This window comes from Mustelus asterias, chromosome 12 (assembly GCF_964213995.1).
Source record: "Mustelus asterias chromosome 12, sMusAst1.hap1.1, whole genome shotgun sequence".
Lineage (NCBI taxonomy): Eukaryota > Metazoa > Chordata > Chondrichthyes > Carcharhiniformes > Triakidae > Mustelus > Mustelus asterias.
Window position 1 is genome coordinate 65,930,737 of NC_135812.1, and position 24,357 is coordinate 65,955,093.

At 45.9% G+C, this 24,357-nt stretch overlaps 1 protein-coding gene across 40 annotated transcripts in view; it reads right to left on the reverse strand.

The window, feature by feature from the left end:
* Positions 1-890: 890 nt before the first annotated feature.
* gas7b (growth arrest-specific 7b) overlaps positions 891-24,357 on the reverse strand; it is a 718,490-nt gene continuing 695,023 nt past the window's right edge. For all 40 annotated transcript variants that reach the window (XM_078225370.1, XM_078225385.1, XM_078225378.1 and 37 more), the window contains 2 exons: positions 15,869-15,967; positions 891-1,079 (listed from right to left, as the gene is read on the reverse strand). In XM_078225370.1, coding sequence (XP_078081496.1) covers positions 966-1,079; positions 15,869-15,967 — 213 coding nt within the window. In that variant the 3' untranslated portion in view covers positions 891-965. The remainder of the gene's footprint in view (positions 1,080-15,868; positions 15,968-24,357) is intronic.

Below are 24,357 nucleotides of genomic sequence, written 5' to 3' on the forward strand. Positions count from 1 at the left end.
TGACATAAGCTCCAACCAAAACAGGGGGAAGGTTAAGTTTCAATTTCAAAACCTGATGTGCCACAGTTCTGCCATTGAGGATTGAATTTGGGTGCTTTTAATCTCACCAGTGGTGCTCTTCAAAATCAAAAATTCAAACCTCATTCTTTGTTCCTTCCAAAAATCACAATTTTCACAAATAGTTCTTAGTGCACACCTTCAAACCTTCCTTCAAAATATGCTGGCTTACCCGCCGGGCTAGTTTGTGTCCAAACTGCGACAACTCTCAAATGTGGTCAACTACCAGGCATGTTGGGTGGGATTTTCCGGCCCCGTTCATCCTGAACACGGAAAATCCCACCCGAGGTCAACGAACCTTTCCGTGGTCCGTCCCTCTCCCACTATGATTCTTGTGGCAGGCGGAAGGGTAAAATTCGCCCCATTGTTTGGCTAACCTGCACGTGTGTGTGTGTGTGTGAGTGTGTGGGGGGGGGGGGGGGGGGGAGGTGAAATGTTTTCTACTCAGTAACCAAAGTGAGAACTGGTTTTCATGTGAAAGGGCCCAGTTTGATCAAGGGACAACCACATTGCACTGCTTGTTGGAATGTTAAGGAGTGTGGGAGGAGGGGGTGGGGGAGGGGGAAGATTGGAATCAATGACAGCCGAAGCACTCTTTATATATACATGCTTAGCATGCAAAAGAAAGCTCTTCCACCATTGCTGGCGAACAGGCAGTTTGATCTGCAAGAAAACTCCTATTAGCACAAAAAAAACAAACTGCTTATTAAAGTTGACACGGGTGGCTAAATATTTAAACATTTTTTTGTTCCATGAACACAAAAGGCACTGGGTTATGAGCTTGTACTGTAACTTTCATTGCACTTCATCTCCTCGGTTCAATCCATTCGTCTGAAGAACAGCAACAATTAACTGCTCAGTCAATGCCTGTGGGAAAAAAATATGTATTGCCTCTAAGGGCTTGCTCTCTATAATTCCATGTCCACAGGCCGGATGTGGCCTGTCTTGTGCTCTTTTACCCATAATTCTCTGTCGTTGCTGGGGTCAACCTTCTGGAGTAGCTTGTCCACTGGTTCAATAGTCTAGAAATGAGAAAAAAAAAACTAAGTGTGAAACCCTGCTAGACTTTCGTTACAAACTGGCAAGCATTCCCCAGAATCACAGAGTTGCTACAATGCAGAAGGAGGCCATTTGACCCATCGTATCAGCACTAGCTCTCCCCAAATGAGCCAGTCTCTTTGTACCATTCTCCAAGCTTCTCCCCATAACCTTCCTGTTCATTTAATAGGGTCAGTCCCTTTTGAATGCTTCAATTGAAACTGCCTCTGCCACAATCTTAAAGCATCCCAGACCTTTAAACCACATGCTGCGTGAAAAAGATACAGGAAAGAGATAGAGAATTTGGTGCGATGACAAAAATCTCTCCCTCAATGTCAACAATACGAAGGAGATAGTCATCGACTTCAGGAAGCGTAGTGGAGAACATGCCCCTGTCTACATCAATGGGGTCGAAGTAGAAATGGTCGAGAGCTTCAAGTTTTTAGCTGTCCGGATCACCAACAACCTGTCCTGGTCCCCCCATGCCAACACTATAATTAAGAAAGCCCACCAACGCCTCTACTTTCTCAGAAGACTAAGGAAATTTGCCATGTCAGCAACGACTCTGACCAACTTTTACAGATGCACCATAGAAAGCATTCTTTCTGGTTGTATCACAGCTTGGTATGGCTCCTGCTCTGCCCAAGGCCTCAAGAAACTACAAAGGGTCGTGAATGTAGCCCAATCCATCACGCAAACCAGCTTCCCATCCATTGACTCGGTCTACACTTCCTGCTGCCTCGGAAAAGTAGCCAGCATAATTAAGGACTGCACGCACCCCAGACATTCTCTCTTCCACCTTCTTCTGTCGGGAAAAAGATACAAAAGTCTGAGGACATATGACATCCAACTCAAGAGCAGCTTCTCCCCTGCTGCCATCAGACATTTGAATGGACCTATCTCGCACTAAGCTGATCTTTCTCTACACCCTAGCTATGACTGTAACACAACATTCTACACCCTCTCCTTTCCTTTTCTATGAACGGTATGCTTTGTATAGCATGCAAGAAACAATACTTTTCACTGTATACTAATACGTGACAATAATAAATCAAATCAAAAATATTTCTCATATCGCTTTTGCCAATAACTTTCAATCTATGCCCGCTTGTTCTTCATCCTTTCATTCTGACAAAAGGTCATTTAACTGAAATGTTAAATAAAAATGCTGTGGTCCTAAGAAGAGTCATTTTGGACTCAACCATCGACTTTCTTTCTCTCTCTCTCTCTCCACAGATGCTGCCTGACCTGCTGTGTATTTCCAGCATTTTCTGTTTTTATTTTGTATTTCGCTTTTGTATTAGGGATGTGGACTGCCCATTGATGCGTCACCCGGGTCTGCCTTGGCCTATTCTTGCCTTAGTTGCTCACCAGGAATACATCAATGTTGCAAAGAGTCGGAGAGCTGAGGAAAGAATAATGGAAGACGAAGATGAATCTACAGGTTTGGTTGGTGATGCTGAGCTTATATTCGAGAAGCTTGTAGGCTGTTGTGACCCAAAGTACGAAAGGAGATAAAGTAGATGCGCTTTGGATTTTTTAAAAAATTCATTAGTGGGATGTGGGTGTCGCTGACTGGGATTGCCCATCCCTAGTTGCCCTTAAGGCGATGATGGTGAGCCGCCTTCTTGAACTGTTGCAGTCCCCGAGATGTAGGTACACCCATAGCTGTTAGGGAGGGAGCAATGTGGTCAACTCTGCACTGCTCTCCAAGGGCAACAAGCCAGCAATGTCCATGTCCCAAGAATGAATTTTTAAAAAAGTAATGTCCATATGGAATCCCTACAGTACAGGAGGAGGCCATTCGACCCATCGAGTCTGTACCAACCACAACCCCACCCAGGCCCTATTCCCGTAACCCCACACGTTTAGTCTGCTAATTCCGCTGACACTAGGGTTAATTTAACATGGCCAATCAACCTAACCTGCATATCTTTGGAGTGAGAGAGGAAACTGGAGCACACGGAGGAAGCCCACGCAGACACGGGGAGAATGTGCACACTCCACACAGACAGTGGCCCAAGGCTGGAATTGAACCTGGGTCCCTGGCGCTGTGAGGCAACAGTGCTAACCACTTTGCCACTGTGCTGTGAAAGAATTTAAACTGCGGTTTTTGAGTTGAGGTCTGTAATAAACTGTACATTTTGTTTTGCCACCTAGTTTAAATAATTACCTTCATCATAAACTGTGGACAAAAGGCTTCTTTCCCTGATAACAATGGTCTATCAGCAGCTAAGCTGAACTGTTAAGTCTTCAGTCTTTGCCATTAAGGAGAGGCCAACATTATCAGCTTGAGTAAGACGAGATGCTGCTTTGATTGTATGAACTTACTGTAATGAAAGCTAACTCAGAACTGCAAGAAACAAAACTGGATCAATATAATCAGAAATTTGCTTAGCATGAGTTAATATCCAAACACTTTGGAAAAGATTTTCATATCCTGATAATCCCTGATAGCAACTGAGAAATTTGGCACCCATAAAGGGGCTGGGTGTGAGGTTTTTCTTTTGAAAACACTAACTCCATAAACCCTTAAACAAACGCAACAGAAAGTTTCTTTTTACAGTGCAGAGAAGGGAAATATCAGTGCCTCAGCCTAAAATAATATTTTCTCTTATTGCGTTTGAGCAGTAGGCTCCCATACATATCGGAAAGATCTGGAAAATTGACTCACCCTGGCAGGAGGACTGCACCAGGACAATTCAGTCAGGCCGCTTGGTACAGAGCGGGAAGCCCCACTCAGAGCAAACTGTGGTTCGACATATATGATGCAGTCTCGGATGGTACAAGGCCATGACTTGGGTGTGAACAATATTTAAGGTGGTAATGTATAGGGTAGGCTACATCGGCAATGGAAGGACAGTGCTCCACAATTGTCCACGACCAACATATAATATCCTTTACAACCTCTAACAAGAGAAACTTACTTCGCGCTGGTCGCTCTGCCTCAAACACAAACACACAGGCTGGAATGTTACGACCATTCACACCAGCGGGATTTTCCCATCCCACTGCTGTGAACGGAGATTTGGCTGTAATTCTGACTTCGCTGCAGCTGGGTTGTGGCGTGCACCGCTGGTAAGATCGCACCCGCAATTTCCAAAGCATTCTGCCAGATTCGAGAAACTCCCAAATTTGTAAATGTGGTTGAGTCACAAAGTTATACAACATGGAAAGAGGCCCTTGTGAGAGTTCCCGCCTCCACCACCCTTTCAGGCAGTGCATTCCAGACTCCCACCACCCCTGGGGTGAAAAAGTTTTTCCTCACATCTTCTATAAACCTCCTGTCCCTAAACTTAAATCTATTCCTCCTGGTTCTTGACCCTTCCATGACGGGGAAAGGTTTCTTCCTATCCACCCTATCTATGCCACTCATAATTTTGTACACCTCCATCAGGTCTCCCCTTAGCCTTCTCTGCTCCAAGGAAAACCACCCCATCCTATCCAGCTGAACCGCTCCAGCCCAGGCAACATCCTGGTGAATCTCCTCTGCACCTTCTCTATTGCAATCATATCCTTCCTACAGTGTGGTGACCAGAACTGCACACAGTACTCTAGCTGTGGCCAAACTAGTGTTTCATAAAGTGCCATCATAATCTCCCTGCTCTTATATTAAATGCCTCGGTTCATAAAGGCAAGTATCCCATATGCCTTCTTAACCACCCTATCTACCTATCCTGCTGTCTTCAGAGATCCATGGACATGCACACCAAGGTCCCTCTGATCCTCTGTACTTTTTGGGCCCGAACATTCACTGTATATTCCCTTGCCTTCTTAGTCCTTCCAAAATGTATCACCTCACACTTTTCAGGGTTAAATTCCATTTGTCACTGTTCTGCCCATTGAACCAGCACGTCTATATCATTCTGTAATCAAAGGCTTCGCTCCTCACTATTTACCACACCACCAACTTCTGTGTCACCTGTGAACTTACTTATCATATCTCCTACATTCATGTCCAGATCATTAATGTACACCACAAACAACAAGGGAGCCAGCACCATACCTGTGGAACACCACTGGACACAGGCTTACAGTCACAAAAACAGCCTTCAACCATCACCCTCTGCCTCCTGTCACAAAGTAAGGGTTTTAACAACACCAGGTTAAAGTGTTGTTAAAACCCTTACTGCGTTCACCCCAGTCCAATGCCGGCATCTCCACATCCTGTCACAAAGCCAGTTTTTGATCCAATTTGCCAAATTGCCCTGGGTCCCATAGGCTCTTACCATGTTCATAAGCCTCCCATGTGGGACCTTGTCAAAAGCCTTACTGAAGGCCATATCGACTACATTCACTGCCCAACCCTCATCTACACACCTAGTCACCTCCTCAAAAAATTCAATCAAATTTGCAAGACATGATCTCCCTTTGAGAAAACCATGCTGACTATCCTTGATTAATCCTTCCCTCTCCAAGTGGAGATTAATTCTGTCCCTCAGTTTTATTTCCAATAGTTTCCCTACCACTCATTGTAATTTCCTGTTTTTCCCCTACTTCCCTTCTTGAATAATGGTACCACATTAGTATGTCCTGCGGTCCTCTGGTACCTCTCCTGTGTTGTTAAACACAACCTGGTGTTGTTAAACTTCTTACCTCTCCTGTGGCCAGAGATGATTTTAAAATTGTCAGAGTTGCTGCAATCTCCTCCCTTGCCTCCCACAGCAGCTTAGAATACATCTCATCTGGGCTTGGGGATTTATCCACTTTTAGACCCATTAATACCTCCTCCCTCTCAACATTGTTATTTAAGTAAATCACAATTCCCCTCCCTAATTTCTATACCTACATCATCCTTCTCCATTGTGAACACAGATGCAAAGTAAAACCTCTCCTACATCTTCTGGCTCCCGCCTCAATGGCCTCGTTGGCCCCTACTGGGCCTTACTCTTTCTCTGGTCATCTTCCTACCTTCAATACACTTATAAAACACCTTTGGATTTTCCTTTATTTTACCTACCAGTGTTTTTTTTTCATGCCTTCTTTTGCTCTCCTAATTTCATTTTTACGTAATCCCTTGCACTTTCTATACTCCTCTAGGGCTTCTGCTGTTTTGAGCCCTCAGTGTCTGCCATAAGCCTCCCTTTTTTCCCTTATCCAACCCTGGATACCCCCTAACATCCAGGGTTCTTTGGGTTTGTTGCTCTCGCCTTTCACTTTCACAGGAACATGTTGGCTCTGTACTCTCTCTATTTTCTTTTTGAATGACTCTCACTGCTCTGTAGATTTTCCTACAAGTAGCTGCTCCCAGTTAACTTTGGCCGGATCCTGTCATATCCTATTAGAATTGGCCCTCCCCCAATTCAGAACCTTTATTTCCAGTCCATCTTTGTCCCTTTCCATAACTACATTAAATCCTACTGACTTATGGTCACTGTCACCAAAATGCTCCCCCACTGAAACTTCTACCACTTGCTGATCCAGCACCACTCTCCCTCTTGTAGGATTTTCTCCGTATTGACATAAAAGCTCTTTAATTTGAAGAATTCTGCCCCCTTTCACACTTCGGACGGTTGGACAGTCTTCCCACATGTATACACGTCCTCACAGTTTTCAAATCTGATGTTGAGGTTTCCTCTGAGAAACAATCTTCTTTCAAAGAGTAAAAATGAACTATTTTTGGGCTCCAACCAATTTACGCTTGAAATTTAGCTTTAGAATGAGGGCTGGGAGTTGCAGGATCCTGAAGCATCTGGGAAGTAGAGTCAATGTCAAAGAATTGCCCTGAGGAATATCCACAAGGATAATAAAATCCTTTAACCTTTCTTGCACTCTGTTTTTCCACCATCCCTATTGGCCCAAGCGAAGCACATTTTGTTATTGAGACTTGTCTATCACGGAAAGGAGAGGCTGTTAGGTTGACGTTTAAAGGGACATGTCTTCTTATGGATTTGTCTCATCGCATGTAGGGCCACTTTATTCTAAGTACAAGGTAGAGAAAATAGAGAGCATTTCCTCTGGTCACTGAGGTGGCAGCATTGAAAGCAAATATGGGAACCTCATTTTTTGCTAATGAAAATCTCTCAAGGCCAATAATAGTACAGATGTAGTGAGGTCTGTCATTTAAATAAAAAATTCAGCTCATGGTGGTACTTTGAGGGAGGGAGATGAATTGTGCTTAAAGAACATTAAAATATCCTTTTGGAAGCCTGCGAAAAGTTAGGGGCGAGGTAGCTTAAAGGCAAGTGGTCATCTTTTCAGAACTTGCTTTGAAAGCTTAAGCTGCAGCATTGGAAAACCTTGTATTGTGTATAGGTTTGTTGAATAAATACAATCTGTAGACCAGGCTTATCCAACAGATGACCCATTGCGGCTCGCAAAGACCCGGTATGTGACCCCCCACTCCCCTGGAGCCAGTGTTCAAAAGCAAATCAGACAGGCCGGTAAGTGAACACCAGGATTTAGCAAGGGGCAGCTCCTTTAATCACACGCTGTTTCTTTCCTGCATTTGCTACTGCTCGGTTCACTAGTGAAATCAGTCGTAAATGAGGCAGAGAAACAGTCCCTGGTTGGAAGAGCAGTGAGCACTGGCGACATGAGTGTGCTGAGAGCTGCAGGGCCGGAAAAGTGAAGATGGGGTGAGAGAAGTAATTTGGGTCAGCAAAGGCGTGGCTGGGGTCGTGAAGGGTGAATTTACAGTGGGGTGGGTGGATACTGTAGTGAGAAAGTGCATGTGTAAAAGAGGGAGAGGGGGAGTGAGTGTTTGTTGGTGCGTGAGATTGAGAGGGAGCGTGTGGGGGGTGGGGGAGCGTGCGGAAGGGGGGAGGGAGAGGGGAAGCGTGCGGAGGGGGGGCGGGAGAGGGGGAGCGTGCGGAGGGGGGGTGGGAGAGGGGGAGCGTGTGGAGGGGGGGTGGGAGAGGGGGAGCGTGCGGAGGGGGGGCCGGAGAGGGGGAGCGTGCGGAGGGGGGGCCGGAGAGGGGGAGCGTGCGGAGGGGGGGCGGGAGAGGGGGAGCGTGCGGAGGGGGGGGCGGGAGAGGGGGAGCGTGCGGAGGGGGGGCGGGAGAGGGGGAGCGTGCGGAGCGGGGGGCGGGAGAGGGGGAGCGTGCGGAGCGGGGGGCGGAAGAGGGGGAGCGTGTGGCGGGGGCGGGAGAAGGGGAGCGTGTGGCGGGAGAGGGGGAGCGTGCGGAGGGGGCGGGTGCGTGTGGAGGGGGTGGGAGAGAGGGAGGGCGAATGTGGGGGTGGGAGAGGGGAAATGTGTGTGGCCGCGGGAGGGAGGGAGCGTGTGGGGACGAGGGGAGGGAGTGTGTGGGGGCAGGAGAGAGGGAATGTGTGTATGGCAGCGGGAGAGAAGGAGTGTGTGGGGACGGGAGGGTGGGAGCCTGTGGGGGCGAGAGGGATGCCTCCCTCCCAATCTCATGATTCTCAGTCTCCCTCATCCCCCACACACTAATACATTCTCTCACCCACTCTCTCAGACTGGAAGTGAGCTGTGTTGCGCACACTCTCAGTCTATTAATTACTATTTTTAAAGATGATCAATTTATTGAACAAAGAACCAAGAAAATTACAGCACAGGATCAGGCCCTTCGGCCCTCCAAGCCTGCACCGACTATGCTGCCCAACTGAACTAAACCCCCCGATCCTTCCGGAGACCATATATCCCTCTATTCCCATCCTATTCATATATTTGTCCAGACGCCCCTTAAAACTCACTATCGTATCTGCTTCCACCACCTCCCGAAGCAGCGAGTTCCAGGCACCCACCACCCTCTGTGTAAAAAAACCTGCCTCATACACCTTTTACTTTGCTTTTTCCACTCAGCAAGTTGTTTCTTTGCTACATCATCAATATTTATATTCAAAATCTACACATTGACCTCTTGTGGGAGAAGGATGGAGATATGGCAAGTTTGTGGGTCACTAAGTTGCAACCACTCCCCCCTCACCCCACTTCCCCCATCCCCCAACAGCTGTGTGATGGCTGACTAGGTAGATAATGTGGATGGTTCCCAGACTCCAGCTGTGCACTGGGTCCGTCTGAAGGAGCCGGCCTGTCAGTACTCGCAAAACTCGAGATGTGGGAGATAACAGCACGTTTTAGCGAACATGATACATTCCCATCCATTCTTTTCCTTTCACATCAGTTTGCTTGGCAGAGAAAGTGAAATGATGGTAGGTCTCCGAGTGTGATTAACAGTCGGACAACCCTAGGAAACATCTGCCCTGGCCATAACCATCGCTGTCGCTGGGTCAAAACCCTGGAGCTCCCTCCCTAACAGCACTGTGGGTGTTCCTATACCTCAGGGATGCAGTGATTCAAGAAGGCAGCTCACCACCACCTTCACAAGGGTAATGGGCTATAAATGCTGAACTAGTCAGTAACGCCCATATCCTGTAAAATGCATTTTTAAAAATTGTATTGTTTGGGCCTATATGGCAGAAGAATCTCCTGTGATTCCACAAGAGCTGTCTCCCACACCCACTTCTGGAGGCCAATCTAGAATGCAGAAGTTTCCAAGTCTGTGTGGAGCAGGGCCAAACCTTTCACTCAGTGGCACTCGTTCAATCCAAACAAACATGTGAAATAGAAGCAGAAGTAGGCCATTCACCCCTCATCCTGCTCCGCCATTCAGTAAGATCGTGGCCAATCTATTTGTGTTTCTAATTCCACATTCCCATCTACCCCTGATAACCTTTGGTGAACAAGAATCAAGATTCAATGACCCCGCCTCCACCACCCTCTGAGGCAGGGAGTTCCAAAGTCGCATAACCCTCTGAGAAAAGATCTTCCTCCTCATCTCAAAGGGTGACCCCCAATTCTGAAGCACTGTCCCTTGGTTCTGGACCACCCACAAAAGGAAACATCCTTTCCACGTCCACCTTGTTGAGACCAGTAAGGATCTTATAGACGTCAATCAAGTCACCCCTCACTCTTCTAAACTCCTAGTGAAAATAAGCCCTTCTGTCCAGCCTATCCGAATAAGACATCCAGCTCACTCCAGGTATCAATTTAGTCAACCTCCTCTGCATCGCCTCCGATGCATTTGCATTCTTCCTCAAATAAAGAGACCAAAACGGTACATAGTATTTGTGATGCGGTCTCACCAATGCTCTGCATAACTGAAGCATAACATCCTACTTGTAGTCAATTCTTCTCATAATAAAGGATAGCCTTCTATTAACCTTCTTAATTACTTGCTGTACCTGCATACTAACTTCTTGTGACACATGCACGGGACACCTAGATCCCTCTGCCCCTCAGAATTCTGCAGTCGTTCTCTGTTTAAGTAATACTCTGCTTTCTTATTTTTCCTGCAAAAGTGCACAATTTCACATTTCCCACATTGTACTCCATCTGCCACATTCTTGCCCATTCATTCAATACATCTATATCCAGCTGGAAACTCATTACAACATATTTTCCTACCTATCTTTGTGTCGTCTATAGATTTAGCTACCATGCCTTCACTCCCCTCATCCAAAGTGCAAAATGTTGAGGCCCCAACACAGAACCCTGAGAGACTCCCGCAGTCACAGTTTTACCCTGTCCCTGATGACAAGGTAAACTACTCAATATCACACAGGCAGATTGCGTGCAATAAATTGTTTACCATTTATATGTTAAGCCCTCACATAATTTATTTTATAAAGTCCTATCCATACCTAAAGGTCAGCAGGTCACATACTGAGGCAGCAGCTTTGAATTGAGTGTCTTACTATACTCCTGTCCTCCAGTACTTCACACGTCAAACCATTGTAACAAAGTTATGATCAATTACTAATGCCTACAGAATGGGCACATGTCTATGCTTACATATGTGTCCTTCAACTTGGGATGTTCCGTAATACAAGGAACAGACTCGAGACTGGAAAACACACAGAAATCCTCACGTCCCTTGAAAAGAGGTCACCTTGGACAACTTGACATATGAGAGCTGAAAGGAATTAAGGAAAGGAGAAGTGGTGTTTGTTTGCATCTTCTGAACGTACATTTTTCCCTTTGGGGATTAGTTGGGAAGCATTGGAAGGATTAACAGGCTGATTATCAACTTGTTGAAACACGTCATGAATGCTCCTTCTGTGGTCAACAAGTCCTGGAGTGGGACTTGAACCCGGAGCTCGTGGCTCAGAGGCAGAGGCACAAGACCTCCCAACTGGTGAAGCAGTGAACCTCACACAAGGTAATGTCACCCTGTACACATGACTCAGGTTCTCATACACTCCCCACAGCCATGCACAGAAGAACACAGATATCACACACACCCTGTCTGGAAATGCAAACTAGCTACTGTTTTTTTTAAATTGTAGACCTCACAAAGTTGCCAATGGTCCAGAACAACACAACAGCAACACAGAAATGTGCATCATTGCTCAAGGAAGTAAGTACTAGCACATATGCTGAGGTAAGGGAGTTCAGAAGACATAAGAACTAGGAACAGGAGTAGGCCATTCAGCCCCTCAAGCCTGCTCCTCCATTCAATACGATCATGGCTGATCTCATCTTGGCCTCATCTCCACCTTTCTGCCCACTCCCCATAATCCTTCATCCTGCTACTAAATAAAACCTATCTATCTCCTCCTCAAATATGTTGAGTGTTCCAGCATCCACTGCACTCTGGAGTACAGAAGTCCACAGATTTATAAACTTTCAGTAAAGTAATTCCTCCTCATTTCGGTTTTAAATTTGCCACCTCTTGGCCTAAAACTATGGCCTCTCATTCTAGAATGTCCAATAAGGGGAAACATCCACTCTACATCCACCCTGTAAATCCCCTTTAGCATCTTATATACCTCAATTAGATCTCCTTTCACTCTTCTAAACTCCAGTGAATATTGGCCTAATCTCGCTTCATAAAACAAATCCTTCATCTCTGGAATCAATCCAGAGAACCTTCGGTGAACTGTAGGTTATGCACTGGTGAAGAGAAACACATGTAAATGAAAAGAAAGGATGGGAACACAGAATCCCTACAGTACAGAAGGAGGCCGTTCGGCCCATCAGGTCTGCACCAACCCTCCGACAGAACATCTCACCCAGGACCAGCCCCCCAACCTCCGTATATTTACACACGTACACATCTTGAGACATTAAGGGGCATTTATCATGACCAATCCATTTAACTTGCACATCACTGGCGTGTGGGAGGAAACCGGAGCACCTGGAGGAAACCCACGGAGACAACGTGCAAACTCCACACAGACAGTGGCCCAAGCAAGGAATTGAACCAGGGTCTCTGGCGCTGAGGCTCAACAGTGCTAACCACTGACGCCCATAAGTGCTGATTACTGCTTCAATCATCCATATGATCTGTGCAGCCATATTTGTTCATTCAGCGGACTAACCTATAATGAGCCAAGGCACAAAAACAACTTGCATTATATAGCAACCAAATGATTCGTAGGAACATTATTGGACAAAATTTGCCACTGAGCTACATAAGGAGATTAAGACAGATGACCAAAAGCTTGGCCACAGGTAGATTTTCAGAAGCGTTTCAACAGAGGAAAACAAGATAGAAAGGTTTAGGAAGGGAATTCCAGACCTTGGGACCTAGGCAGCTGAAAAGTATGGTTACTAATGGTGGAACAATTAAAATCAGGGAAGACCAGAATTGGAGGAGCAGACAGAGGGAGGGTTATGGGTTGCAGGAAGTTATGGAGAAGTCGGGAGGGGCTTTAAAATAAGAACAGGAATTTTATCACTGACACCTTGCCAGACCTGGAGCCAACATAGGCCAGGGAACACAGCGGTGAGGGATGGACCAGACATGACGAGCTTCGGGAATGGGAACAAAATTTTGGATAAGCACAAATTTATGGAGAGTGGAATATGGCTCGTTGGAAATTGCCTTTTTCTGTGCCATTTTAACTTCAGTTCCTGTTCTGATTCAATTCCTGTAGATGCTTCACTTACAATCTCTTCCCGGGTAATTCAGCATAAAATAATTGTCCTTTTTGGGACTTCGAAAAGTCTGCAGAAGTTGCTTTTGGGTAAATAAAATATGGGCGGCACAGTGGTTAGCACTGCTGCCTCATCGTGCCAGAGACCCGGGTTCAATTCCCGGCTAGGGTCATTGTCTGTGTGGAGTTTGCATGTTCTCCCCGTGTCTGCATGGGTTTCCCCCGGGTGCTCCGGTTTCCTCCCACAGTCTGAAAGACGTGTTGGTTAGGTGCATTGACCCGAACAGGCGCCGGAGTGTGGTGACGAGGGGAATTTCATAGTAACTGCATTGTAGTGTTAATGTAAGCCTTACTTGTGACTAATAAATAAACTTTAAATTAAAAAAATTGTCCCTAATCATTAATCTAAAATCTATAATACTAAAAAAAGATTAATTTTTATTTAAATCTTTAATAACCATAGGAATAAAAATGTTAGAATCAGATTATAAAAGGAACAATACGGGATTGTGCACCAGATACATTCTGATTGTTTTTGCATGCACGCTGGGTCCTTAATAAGGCAGCAGCACAAGGTGGGAGTTAATTCTACCTTGATAGTGGCTTAAAAATGACGATATCAGATCATATTTCTGTCCTGGTTTGAAATGAAAATTAGGAGAGATGTGTATAATGAATAGTTGATCATTGATTTACACTGATGCCCTACAGCTGATATGACTCCCACAGCATGATTGAGTCTTCTCATACACAAAGGGCAGATGATCACAATGGCCCACCGAGAGTGTGGCGGGGTGGCACAGTGGTTAGCACTGCTGCCTCACAGCGCCAGGGAACCAGGTTCAATTCCGGCCTCGGGTGACTGTGTGGAGTTTGCACTTTCTCCCCGTGTCTGCGTGGGTTTCCTCCGGGTGCTCCGGTTTCCTCCCACAGTCCAAAGGTGTGCAGGTTAGGTGGATTGGCCATGCTAAATCGCCCCTTAGTGTGAGGATTAGCAGGGTAAATATGTGTGGTTACGGGGATAGGGCCCTGGGTGGGATTGTTGTCAGTGCAGACTCGATGGGCCGAGTGGCCTCCTTCTGCACTGTAGGGATTCTATGAGAGCAATCAGGTGCAAACCGTGGTGGGATTTTCCAGCACCACCCACCGCCAGGCTCGTCCAGTCCCGCCGAATGTCACTGGAATTGTGGCTGGGCTGCCGAATCTCCTGAGGCAGGTGGGTCCCGCCACGATGGGGCAAAAAAATCACTGCCCATATCTGGGAACAATCGTCCAATCTTTTGATTTGATTTATTATTGTCACATATATTGGGATACAGTGAAAAATATTGTTTCTTGCGCACAATGAAACATTCATAGAGTAGAGAGGAGAAAAGGAAAAAGAGAGGGTGCAGAATATAGTGTTACAGTCATAGATAGGGTGTAGAGAAAGATCAGCTTCATATACGGTGGATCCATTCAAAAGTCTGACGGCAGCAGAGAAGAAGCTGTTCTTGAGTCGGACGGTATGTGACCTCAGACTTTTGTATCTATTTCCCGACGGACGAAGGTGAAAGAGAGTATGTCTGATTCCCCCTTTCACTTGTCCAGTGGAGCTGGTCAGAAAACCTACCCCGTGACCGAAAGAGTATTGGATTTTCTTTTGCACCCTGCAATCCTATTTTCGACTGCATCTAAATTTTGCTCGCCACTGAAGAATCTTACACGCTGAAGTAAACAGGCACGAATGTAAAGAGCCACCTGCTGCACTTAAGTAAGTTGGCAGCTGCAAGGAGGAAAATTTTAAAAAAGGCCTCAACACATGTCAAACTGCAAAGCGGTTTCAGAAAACTGACACCCAAAATGCTAATGGGCCAGATATAGATCTATCATCTATCTGTGTGGGATTGACTCCAGAGACTCAACTAAATTGCTACATGCAGCTTGAACACATGTAAAATGAAACGATCCAGTTTAGGCATTCGCAAAACATGCAATATAAATCTAGCCAGCTACTTGTAACGAGGCAGCGGGAGCCCTGGGCGCAGTGAACTTGATCACTGCTGAAAAGGCAATTAAACAAATCTCAATGACCTTTTTTCAAAGCATCGCTGAGCAAATAAACAGTTCTGAATCCTTGATGATTAATTTAGAAGGCTAATGTCTGATTTGTTGACCAGATCAAATGTCAGTGAGAAATCAAGCCTACGCAACCTTTTTTTCCCCCCCAACACCTTTTACCACTGATTAGATGGCTACCAGCAGACAAAGAAGAGGAGCTATCATTGTAAAGGGTTGTTGTTCCACCTTCTGCACTGGATTCCTGCCACAGCATTAAAAAGGAAGCGTTGCTATTGGAAACAGCTTGGGCCTTGCCAACATCAGAGCAGCAATAAGCTAGTTACTCTATATTACTGACAAGATAAAAAAAGACGACAGCTAATTAACACAAGCAGCCTACTGCCAGGGATGCCAACATTCTAAAACGAGTGCTTCGAACACTAGAAGCAATGAGACTATGGTGTGCGGGTTAACTTATCTAGAACATTTTGAAATACACACAGAGGAAAATCAATGAGGAAGTGAGTTTTTCTTTAAAGGATTACATTAAAATAGCAGCTAAAACATCAGTGGAAGCAAATAGCACAGATGGAGAATTGTAGAGCTCTTCAAGGAAAGGGACAATTGAGGGGTACAAATTATTAGAACTGGTCGGATGGACCATTCCATCTTTCTATGTTGCCCACACATGTTAAAATTGTATAAAACTTTGGAATTAAAGTTTTCCTATAAATGTGCCTCCTGCTGCCACACCCCCCACACCCACTGCCCCCCCCCCCCCCCCCCCCCCCACACCCCATCTTAAGTTTCCAAAACAATTGTGGACAAAAGGCAGCAGCTTTATTATTGCGTGAAAGTTCTCCAGTGGTTCCACAGGAGCAAGATTTCTTACACTTTGGTTGAACATGTCTGTCTCATGACGAAGCTGTGTGTACTGACAGAGGTGTTGCCGAATCATTTCAATCCTTTCGACCTCCAACCTCTCAAGTTCCTGGATAGTTAAAAATAAACAGAATTATTGGTGAAACGAGTGTCCCCTAACACTTGCAAGTTTCTGTCAATTTATTCAAATTTAACACCTGAGTGACTGATTCGCGCCAACACTTTGAAATTGTCTTTGGTCAATGGAAAATGAGGCTGCGGGTCCAATTCTGTCAGCCTGAAAGTTCCGCACACGAAGACGGCCTCAACCGGGATCTTGGGTTCATGTCACACTATCTGTAACCCCCACGACTTGCCTGGGCTTGCAAAATCTCACTAACTGTCCTGTCTGGAGACAATACACATCTCTTTAACCTGTGCTTAACTCTTTCTCCACTCGCATTGTCTGTACCTTTAAGACTTGATTACCTCTAAAGACTCGCGTTCCAATCATTAGTTTGTAAATTGAGTTTGTGTCTTTATATGCCCTGTTTGTGAATAGAACTCCCACTCACTTGACGATGGAGCAGCGCTCCGAAAGCTAGTGGCTTTTGCTACCAAATAAACCTGTTGGACTTTAACCTGGTATTGTGAGACTTCTTACTGTCTGAAACCAGACCAGGCACCGTAATCCAGCCAGAAGTGGAGCCTACTCCAACAGTAGGCAGGCCTCGCAAGAACTTAAATTGCAAATTTAGTCAACAATTAGTAAAAGAGGTTAAACAAAAAGATTATTTGGCCCAACTGCTCTGTAGCCGTGTTTTCATCCTCTGTACAAGGCACTTCTCATCTAATATGTTTGTATTTCTTTATCCTGCAAGTACTTTTCTAGTTTCCTTCAAATCGCTTCACATTAACTACTCCCTGGAATAGCGAGGTCCCCATTCTATGTTCCTCACCACCCTCTGGGTAACAAAACATTATTGGAACTAGTATTAGACTCTGGGTAATCTATTGGCTGGTGGCACTCAGTATAATGATGCTAATTCACTTTGTGCTCCCAGTGACTCTCAATAATTAACCCAGGTGATCCTTGTGAACCATGGAATCCCTACAGGACAGAAGGAGGCCTTTCGAGTCTATACCGACCACAATCCCACCCAGGCCCTATTTCTGTAACCCCATGCATTTACCCTCTTATCCCCCTGACACTAGGGTCAATTTAGCATGGCCACTCAACCTAACCTACATAGCTTTGGACTGTGGGAGGAAACCGAAACACCCGCAGGAAACCCATGCAGACACGGGGAGAAAGTGCAAACTCCACACAGACAGTGACCCGAGGCCGGAATTTAACCTGGGACCCTGGCACTGTGAGGCAGCAGTGCTAACCACTGTGCCACCATGTCACCCAATAACCTCAGCCGGTACGGGATTTGAACCCATGCTGTTGCCATCACTCTGCATCACGAAACCAGACATGCAGTCAAATGAGCTAAACTGATCCCGGCTGTTGTGTAACAGCCCATTTTCATATTTATCCAGTTACAAAAGGCACTTAAAAAGAGCACATGGATATGGGATGCCAGTTCACCTGCTGATCATTTTCTCCTAGTGAGAAAATCTGCCAAGAGCTACGGCTGGGGTCAATGGCACACGGGGTTTGGGAGTGGAGCGGGGAGGGGAGGCAGAGGGGTTGCCATGGTTTTGTCAATCTTGAACTGAACAAATGAGCAATTAAAGGCAGGGTTGCAGTTGAATCACGGCCCCCTTTAATGCCTGGCTTCCATCGGATAGCTTTCCAAACAACCGACTCCAGTTGAAAATTGGAGCGCTACTATCACTACTATCTGAGGACACAGAGGGTGGAGCGTTCCCATCCTGCCCGCCATGGGAATCGTAGCGGGCAGGATAGGACCATGCAAAGGTCAACTGACCCCGGGCAGGATTTTCCGGTCTGGGGCAAGCATGGCCAGAAAATCCCACTCTCTGTCTTGTACAGTGCATCTTTAATGCATTTGCTGTTTTCATTTCTCAGGGGCTGAGGAGGCTGTGTGCAGGTTATAGTGGATACATGTTGACAATCTACCCCTCGCAGCAAGAAGTAAATAACAGAATCTGATGGATGCAAAGCCACTTGCTGCACTCTGGCAGAACAATGCTGCTGCTGCTGCTGAAAGGCCGTCTGGCACATCCCCTTGCTAAAGCGCTGTGCCTTTAGCCAGCGCAAGAACGATAAACACAGGTTTAATTTATTACTGGTGCAGTATTTCCAGCTACCGCAGGATCTGCTTTGTGAGTTCACCACTTTTCTAACAGGAAACAGATGTGAAACTCGCACCGCTAGCTACTCTCCTGAACACGGCAAAACAGGAACTGATCAAACTGACTCTCTTAATGTGCCCACTACTTTGTGCCCAATACCTATGGTACGTGGGTGCAAAGCAAACAGCTCATGCTGGAAGCAGCAGAGTAGGTTGGCCAGATTGCAGAAGGGTGGGTGAAGGGAGATGGTGGTGTTGTGGTAATGTTGTGGACTTCGTAATCCAGAGGCCCAGGCTAATGCTATAAGGGTTCAAATCCTACCTTTGTGAAATTTAAATTCAATTAACATAGCTCTGGAATTATAAAACTAGTTTCAGCAATGGTGACCATGAAACTATCACAACTTGTTGTAAAAACCCCATTTAGTTCACTAACGGCCTGTAAGGAAGGGAAAGAAATCTGCCATCCTTACCCGGTCTGGCCTATACGTGACTCCATACCCACAGGGACATGGGTGACTCTTAACTGCCCTCTGAGATTTACCTAGAAAGTCACTCTGTTCAGGCTGGGCAAGAGATGCTGGCATTGCCAGCTACACCCACATGCCATTAAACATGTTGGATTTGTGCACCACAGTCTTAAAAAGTTTTATTTTTAAAGTTTATTTATTAGTGTCACAAGTAGGCTTGCATTAACACTGCGATGAAGTTATTGTGAAAATCCCCCAGTCGCCACACTCCGGCGCCTGTTCGGGTACACTGAGGGAGGATTTAGCATGGCCAATGTACCTAACCTGCATGTCTTTCGGAATGTGGGAGGAAACCAGAGCACCCGGAGGAAACCCACACAGACATGGGGAGAATGTGCAAACTCCACACAGACAGTGACCCAAGCTGGGAACCCATGTCACTGGCACTGTGAGGCAGTAGTGCTAACCACTGTGCCACCCCACATTTATACAGCAATCTTCACAACCTCAAGAATGTCCCAGAATACATTTTGAAATGTGGTCACTGTTGCAATGCAGGAAACACAGCACCCTGATTGTGCAATCCCACAAGCAGCAATGAGATAATGACTAGATAATTTCTTTATGAAGCGATTTGAGTAATAAATATTGACCATGATAGCAGGAAAAGCCACATGTCCTTCTTCAAAGCAGTGCGTGGAATCTTTCAGGCCTACCCAAGGGGCCTTGGTTTAACCCATCCAAAGGATAGCACCTCTCACAGTGCCCACACTCCCCAAGAACAGTGCTGACTGACTTAAATAGGAAATCTTGATGACTTCCACTTTTGCTCTGGGGTTGGGCACTTTAGGCTGCAAGTTTGCGAGTCCTCAAAAAAAAACCACATTGAAAAATATCCTTTACACTGAATAATGCAGCACATAACATGTTATCTGATTAAAAACAGGAGCCATGGGTTCAAAATGGAGGAGTCAGGGATAAGGAAGGAAATCAGTGGAAATTTTTCACCCAAAGAGCCACAAAGTTCTGGAGTAAAGGAAGCCACTAGGGTGGGGTGAAGAAATAGTTAATGTAAGAGCTGGTTCGATCAGCAAGTTGAGTCAAAAGGCCTTGCACATTTCTTGATAATCCTTGCATTATTTGAATTAAGTTTTCAGTTCTTTGCTCATTACAGTGCAGGTCATTTAAAGCAAGTCCAGTTAATGTTCTGACAATTATTGTTTCACCCCCACAAACATTTTGATTTGATTTATTATTGTCACGTGTATTATCATACTGGGAAAAGTATTAGAACATAGAACATAGAAAGCCACAGCACAAACAGGCCCTTCGGCCCACAAGTTGCGCTGATCATATCCCTACCTCTAGGCCTATCTATAGCCCTCAATCCCATTAAATCCCATGTACTCATCCAGAAGTCTCTTAAAAGACCCCAACGAGTTTGCCTCCACCACCACCGACGTCAGCCGATTCCACTCACCCACCACCCTCTGAGTGAAAAACTTACCCCTGACATCTCCTCTGTACCTACCCCCCAGCACCTTAAACCTGTGTCCTCTCGTAGCAACCATTTCAGCCCTTGGAAATAGCCTCTGAGAGTCTACCCTATCCAGACCTCTCAACATCTTGTAAACCTCTATCAGGTCACCTCTCATCCTTCGTCTCTCCAGGGAGAAGAGACCAAGCTCCCTCAACCTATCCTCATAAGGCATGCCCCCCAATCCAGGCAACATCCTTGTAAATCTCCTCTGCACCCTTTCAATGGCTTCAACATCTTTCCTGTAATGAGGTGACCAGAACTGCGCGCAGTACTCCAAGTGGGGTCTAACCAGGGTCCTATAAAGCTGCAGCATTATCTCCCGATTCCTAAACTCAATCCCTCGATTAATGAAGGCTAGTACGCCGTACGCCTTCTTGACCGCATCCTCCACCTGCGAGGCCGATTTAAGAGTCCTATGGACCCGGACCCCAAGGTCCTTCTGATCCTCTACACTGCTAAGAATGGTACCCTTCATATTATACTGCTGCTTCATCCCATTGGATCTGCCAAAATGGATCACTACACACTTATCCGGGTTGAAGTCCATCTGCCACTTCTCCGCCCAGTCTTGCATTCTATCTATGTCTCGCTGCAACTTCTGACATCCCTCCAAACTATCCACAACACCACCTACCTTGGTGTCGTCAGCAAACTTACCAACCCATCCCTCCACTTCCTCATCCAGGTCATTTATGAAAATGACAAACAGCAAGGGTCCCAGAACAGATCCCTGGGGCACTCCACTGGTCACTGACCTCCATGCAGAGAAAGACCCCTCCACAGCCACTCTCTGCCTTCTGCAGGCAAGCCAGTTCTGGATCCACAAGGCAACAGCCCCTTGGATCCCATGCCCTCTCACTTTCTCAAGAAGTCTTGCATGGGGGACCTTATCGAACGCCTTGCTGAAGTCCATATAGACCACATCCACCGCTCTTCCTTCGTCAATGTGTTTGGTCACATTTTCAAAGAACTCAACCAGGCTCGTAAGGCACGACCTGCCCTTGACAAAGCCGTGCTGACTACTTTTGATCATACTAAACTTCTCTAGATGATCATAAATCCTGTCTCTCAGGATCCTCTCCATCAACTTACCAACCACTGAGGTTAGACTCACCGGTCGGTAATTTCCCGGGCTGTCCCTGTTCCCTTTCTTGAATATAGGGACCACATCTGCAATCCTCCAATCCTCCGGAACCTCTCCCGTCTCCATCGACGATGCAAAGATCATCGCCAAAGGCTCCGCAATCTCCTCCCTCGCCTCCCACAGTAACCTGGGGTACATCCCATCCGGTCCCGGCGACTTACCAACCTTGATGCCATTCAATAGTTCCAACACATCCTCTTTCTTTATGTCCACATGCTCGATCCTTTCTGTCCACCGCAAACCAGCAGTACAACCACCCAGATCCCTTTCCACCGTGAATACCGAGGTAAAGTATTCATTAAGCAGCTCCGCCATTTCTAACGGTTCCGCACAAACTTTTCCCCCTTCACCTTTTAAGGGTCCTATGCCTTCACATCTCATCCTTTTACTCTTGACATATTTGTAGAAAGCCTTGGGATTCTCCTTAATCTTACCCGCCAAGGTCTTCTCATGACCCCTTCTCGCTCTCCTAATTTCCTTCTTAAGCTCCTTCCTACATCCCGTATACTCCTCTAAATCCTTAACACCTCCTAGCTCTCTGAACCTTCTGTACGCCTCTCTTTTCTTATTCACCAGGTTCATCACAACCTTCGTGCACCACGGTTTCCGTACCCTTCCAACACCCCCCTGTCTCATCGGAACGTTGTCATGCAGAGCTCCAGACAAACATTCCTTGAAAATCCTCCACTTTCCTTCGGTACTTTTCCCCAACAATGCCTCCTTCCAATTTACCCGTCTAATTTCCTCCCTGATGACACTGTATTTCCCTTTACTCCAGAGAAACACTTTCCTAGCCTGCCTGATCCTATCTCTTTCCAATGCTATCGTGAAGGAGATAGAATTATGATCGCTATCCCCAAGATGCTCACCCACCGAGAGATCCTCCACCTGTCCAGGTTCATTAGCCAGCACCAGATCAAGTACAGTATTGTTTCTTGCGCGCTATGGGATGTAGATGATCATCTGGGTCAGCATTTATTGCCTATCCCTAATTGTCCTCGAGGGGGAACTTAAGAGTTAACCACATTTCTGTGGCTCTGGAGCCACATGTAGGTCAGACCAGGTATAGACGGCGGATTTCCTTCCCTAAAGTACAATAGTGAACCAGATGGGTTTTTCTGACAATTGGCAATGGTTTCATGATCATCAGTAGATTCTTAATTCCAGATTTTTTTTTATTGAATTCAAATTCCACTATCTGCTGTGGCGGGATTCAAACCCGGGTCCCCAGAGCATTAGCTGAGTTTCAGGATTGAACCAGATAGATCTTTATAACAATCGATAATGATTTCATGGACATCATTGGACTTTTCATTCCAGATTTTAATTCAATTTGAATTTTACCATCTGTTATGGGGGGTTTCGAACCTGGGTCCCCAGAGCATTATCCTGGGTCTCTGGATTACTAGTCCAGTGACCATACCCCTTTACCACTGCCTCCCCTGATAAGGTTATACCCCACCGCTACACAGCTGTCACATCCAGGGACAGCACTGGATCCTTTAGGGTACATTCAGTATACAATATCCACAAACTTTGGCCCAAGTGCAGACCAAAAAGTCATTAATGCAAAAGAAAGTGGAACCGCACAGTTACAGCAAACATCTACTTTTGCAATCAGTTGGTGTTTACGAATATGGTCGTGTATTCCATCAAGGCCCTGAACAATGTCAGCTGCTAGGATCTTCTGATATATCTCATGTTTAATGCTTGGGTTTCATCATGTCTGATCGTGTCATTTTTACAGCAGACTGGAGTACGTGAAGTTACAAGTGAAGAAGCACTGCTCTATCGGTGTATTATCTTGGCTTCATGTCCCAAGGGATGGGGGGGCAAAAATGAAACTGTGCACAGGGCCCCACTAACTCTCAATCCACCACTGGCCATTGTCTTCCAACACTTTTAAATCTGTATCAGTTGACCTCATCAATCCATTAATGGGTCACCATATTCCAGTTCAGTGATATTGAAGAACTGTAAATTGCAGTCAAGATAACTTTATACTTCTCCAATGTTCAATTTTCCACTCTGCCCGATCGCAATTCATGGAATTCAGTCAATGAAATGGATTCTTTTGAAGACACGAGGTACAATCGGAAACATATGGGGATCTTATGTATTTATGTTACGCAGTGAGAGTCATTCTGTCTGAATGTTTGCAGTTTGAATTCAGAAGTTGGTCGAGCGAATCTTTTACTTTCTGGAATTTCCTCCACAAACTCTTTGCCGCCTCTCTCCTGGTCTTTTCACCTTTTTCAAACCCTGTCCTGTAACTGTACAGCCCATAGAATCATGGAATCCCTACAATGCAGAAAGAGGCCATTCAGCCTGCACCAACCACAATCCCACCCAGGCCCTATCCCCATAACTCCACATATTTACCCTGTTAGTGCCCCTGACACTAAGGGCAATGTAGCATGACCAATCAACCTAACCTGCATATCTTTGGACTGTGGGAGGAAACCCACGCAGACACGGGGAGAATATGCAAACTCCACACAGACAGTGACCCGAGGCCGGAATTGTACCCAGGTCCCTGGTGCTGTGAGGCCGCAGTGCTAACCACTGTGCAACCGTGCCGCCCCTCGTGTATAGCATTTAATTAAAATGATCTAATAAACGACTTGACCTTTCAAAATACTTCGAGATGCATCACCACATCGTTTTCATTTCCTTGTAAGTCATAAAAAGCACAAGTAAAACAAACTGTGATAAAATAATCGCATTTCTGGCGGTAACAGTTTTCTGTAACAATTTGGCCTTGGACCTGTTTCTGTCGCACTGATGTCATCAGCTGATTCTTCCAGCTTGTCAGCAATTTCCATGTTTGCTTACCTCGCAATATTTAGCATCTTGCATTCAGGCAAGCAGTAAGCTTGGATTTCAGCAACACAATTATTCACACAGGCATGTTTTCACGAGTGAAGAAGCACTGATCCATTTGTGTATTTTCTTGGCTTCACATCCCAAGAGGAGTTGGGGGAGTTTCAAATGAAGCTGTGCACGGAGCCCCCACTAACTCTACATCTGCCACTGGCCAATCTTCCAACACGGAAGCCATCATGCAGCCAGATCAGCTTTGTTGGATTCTGCTGTGGTTGA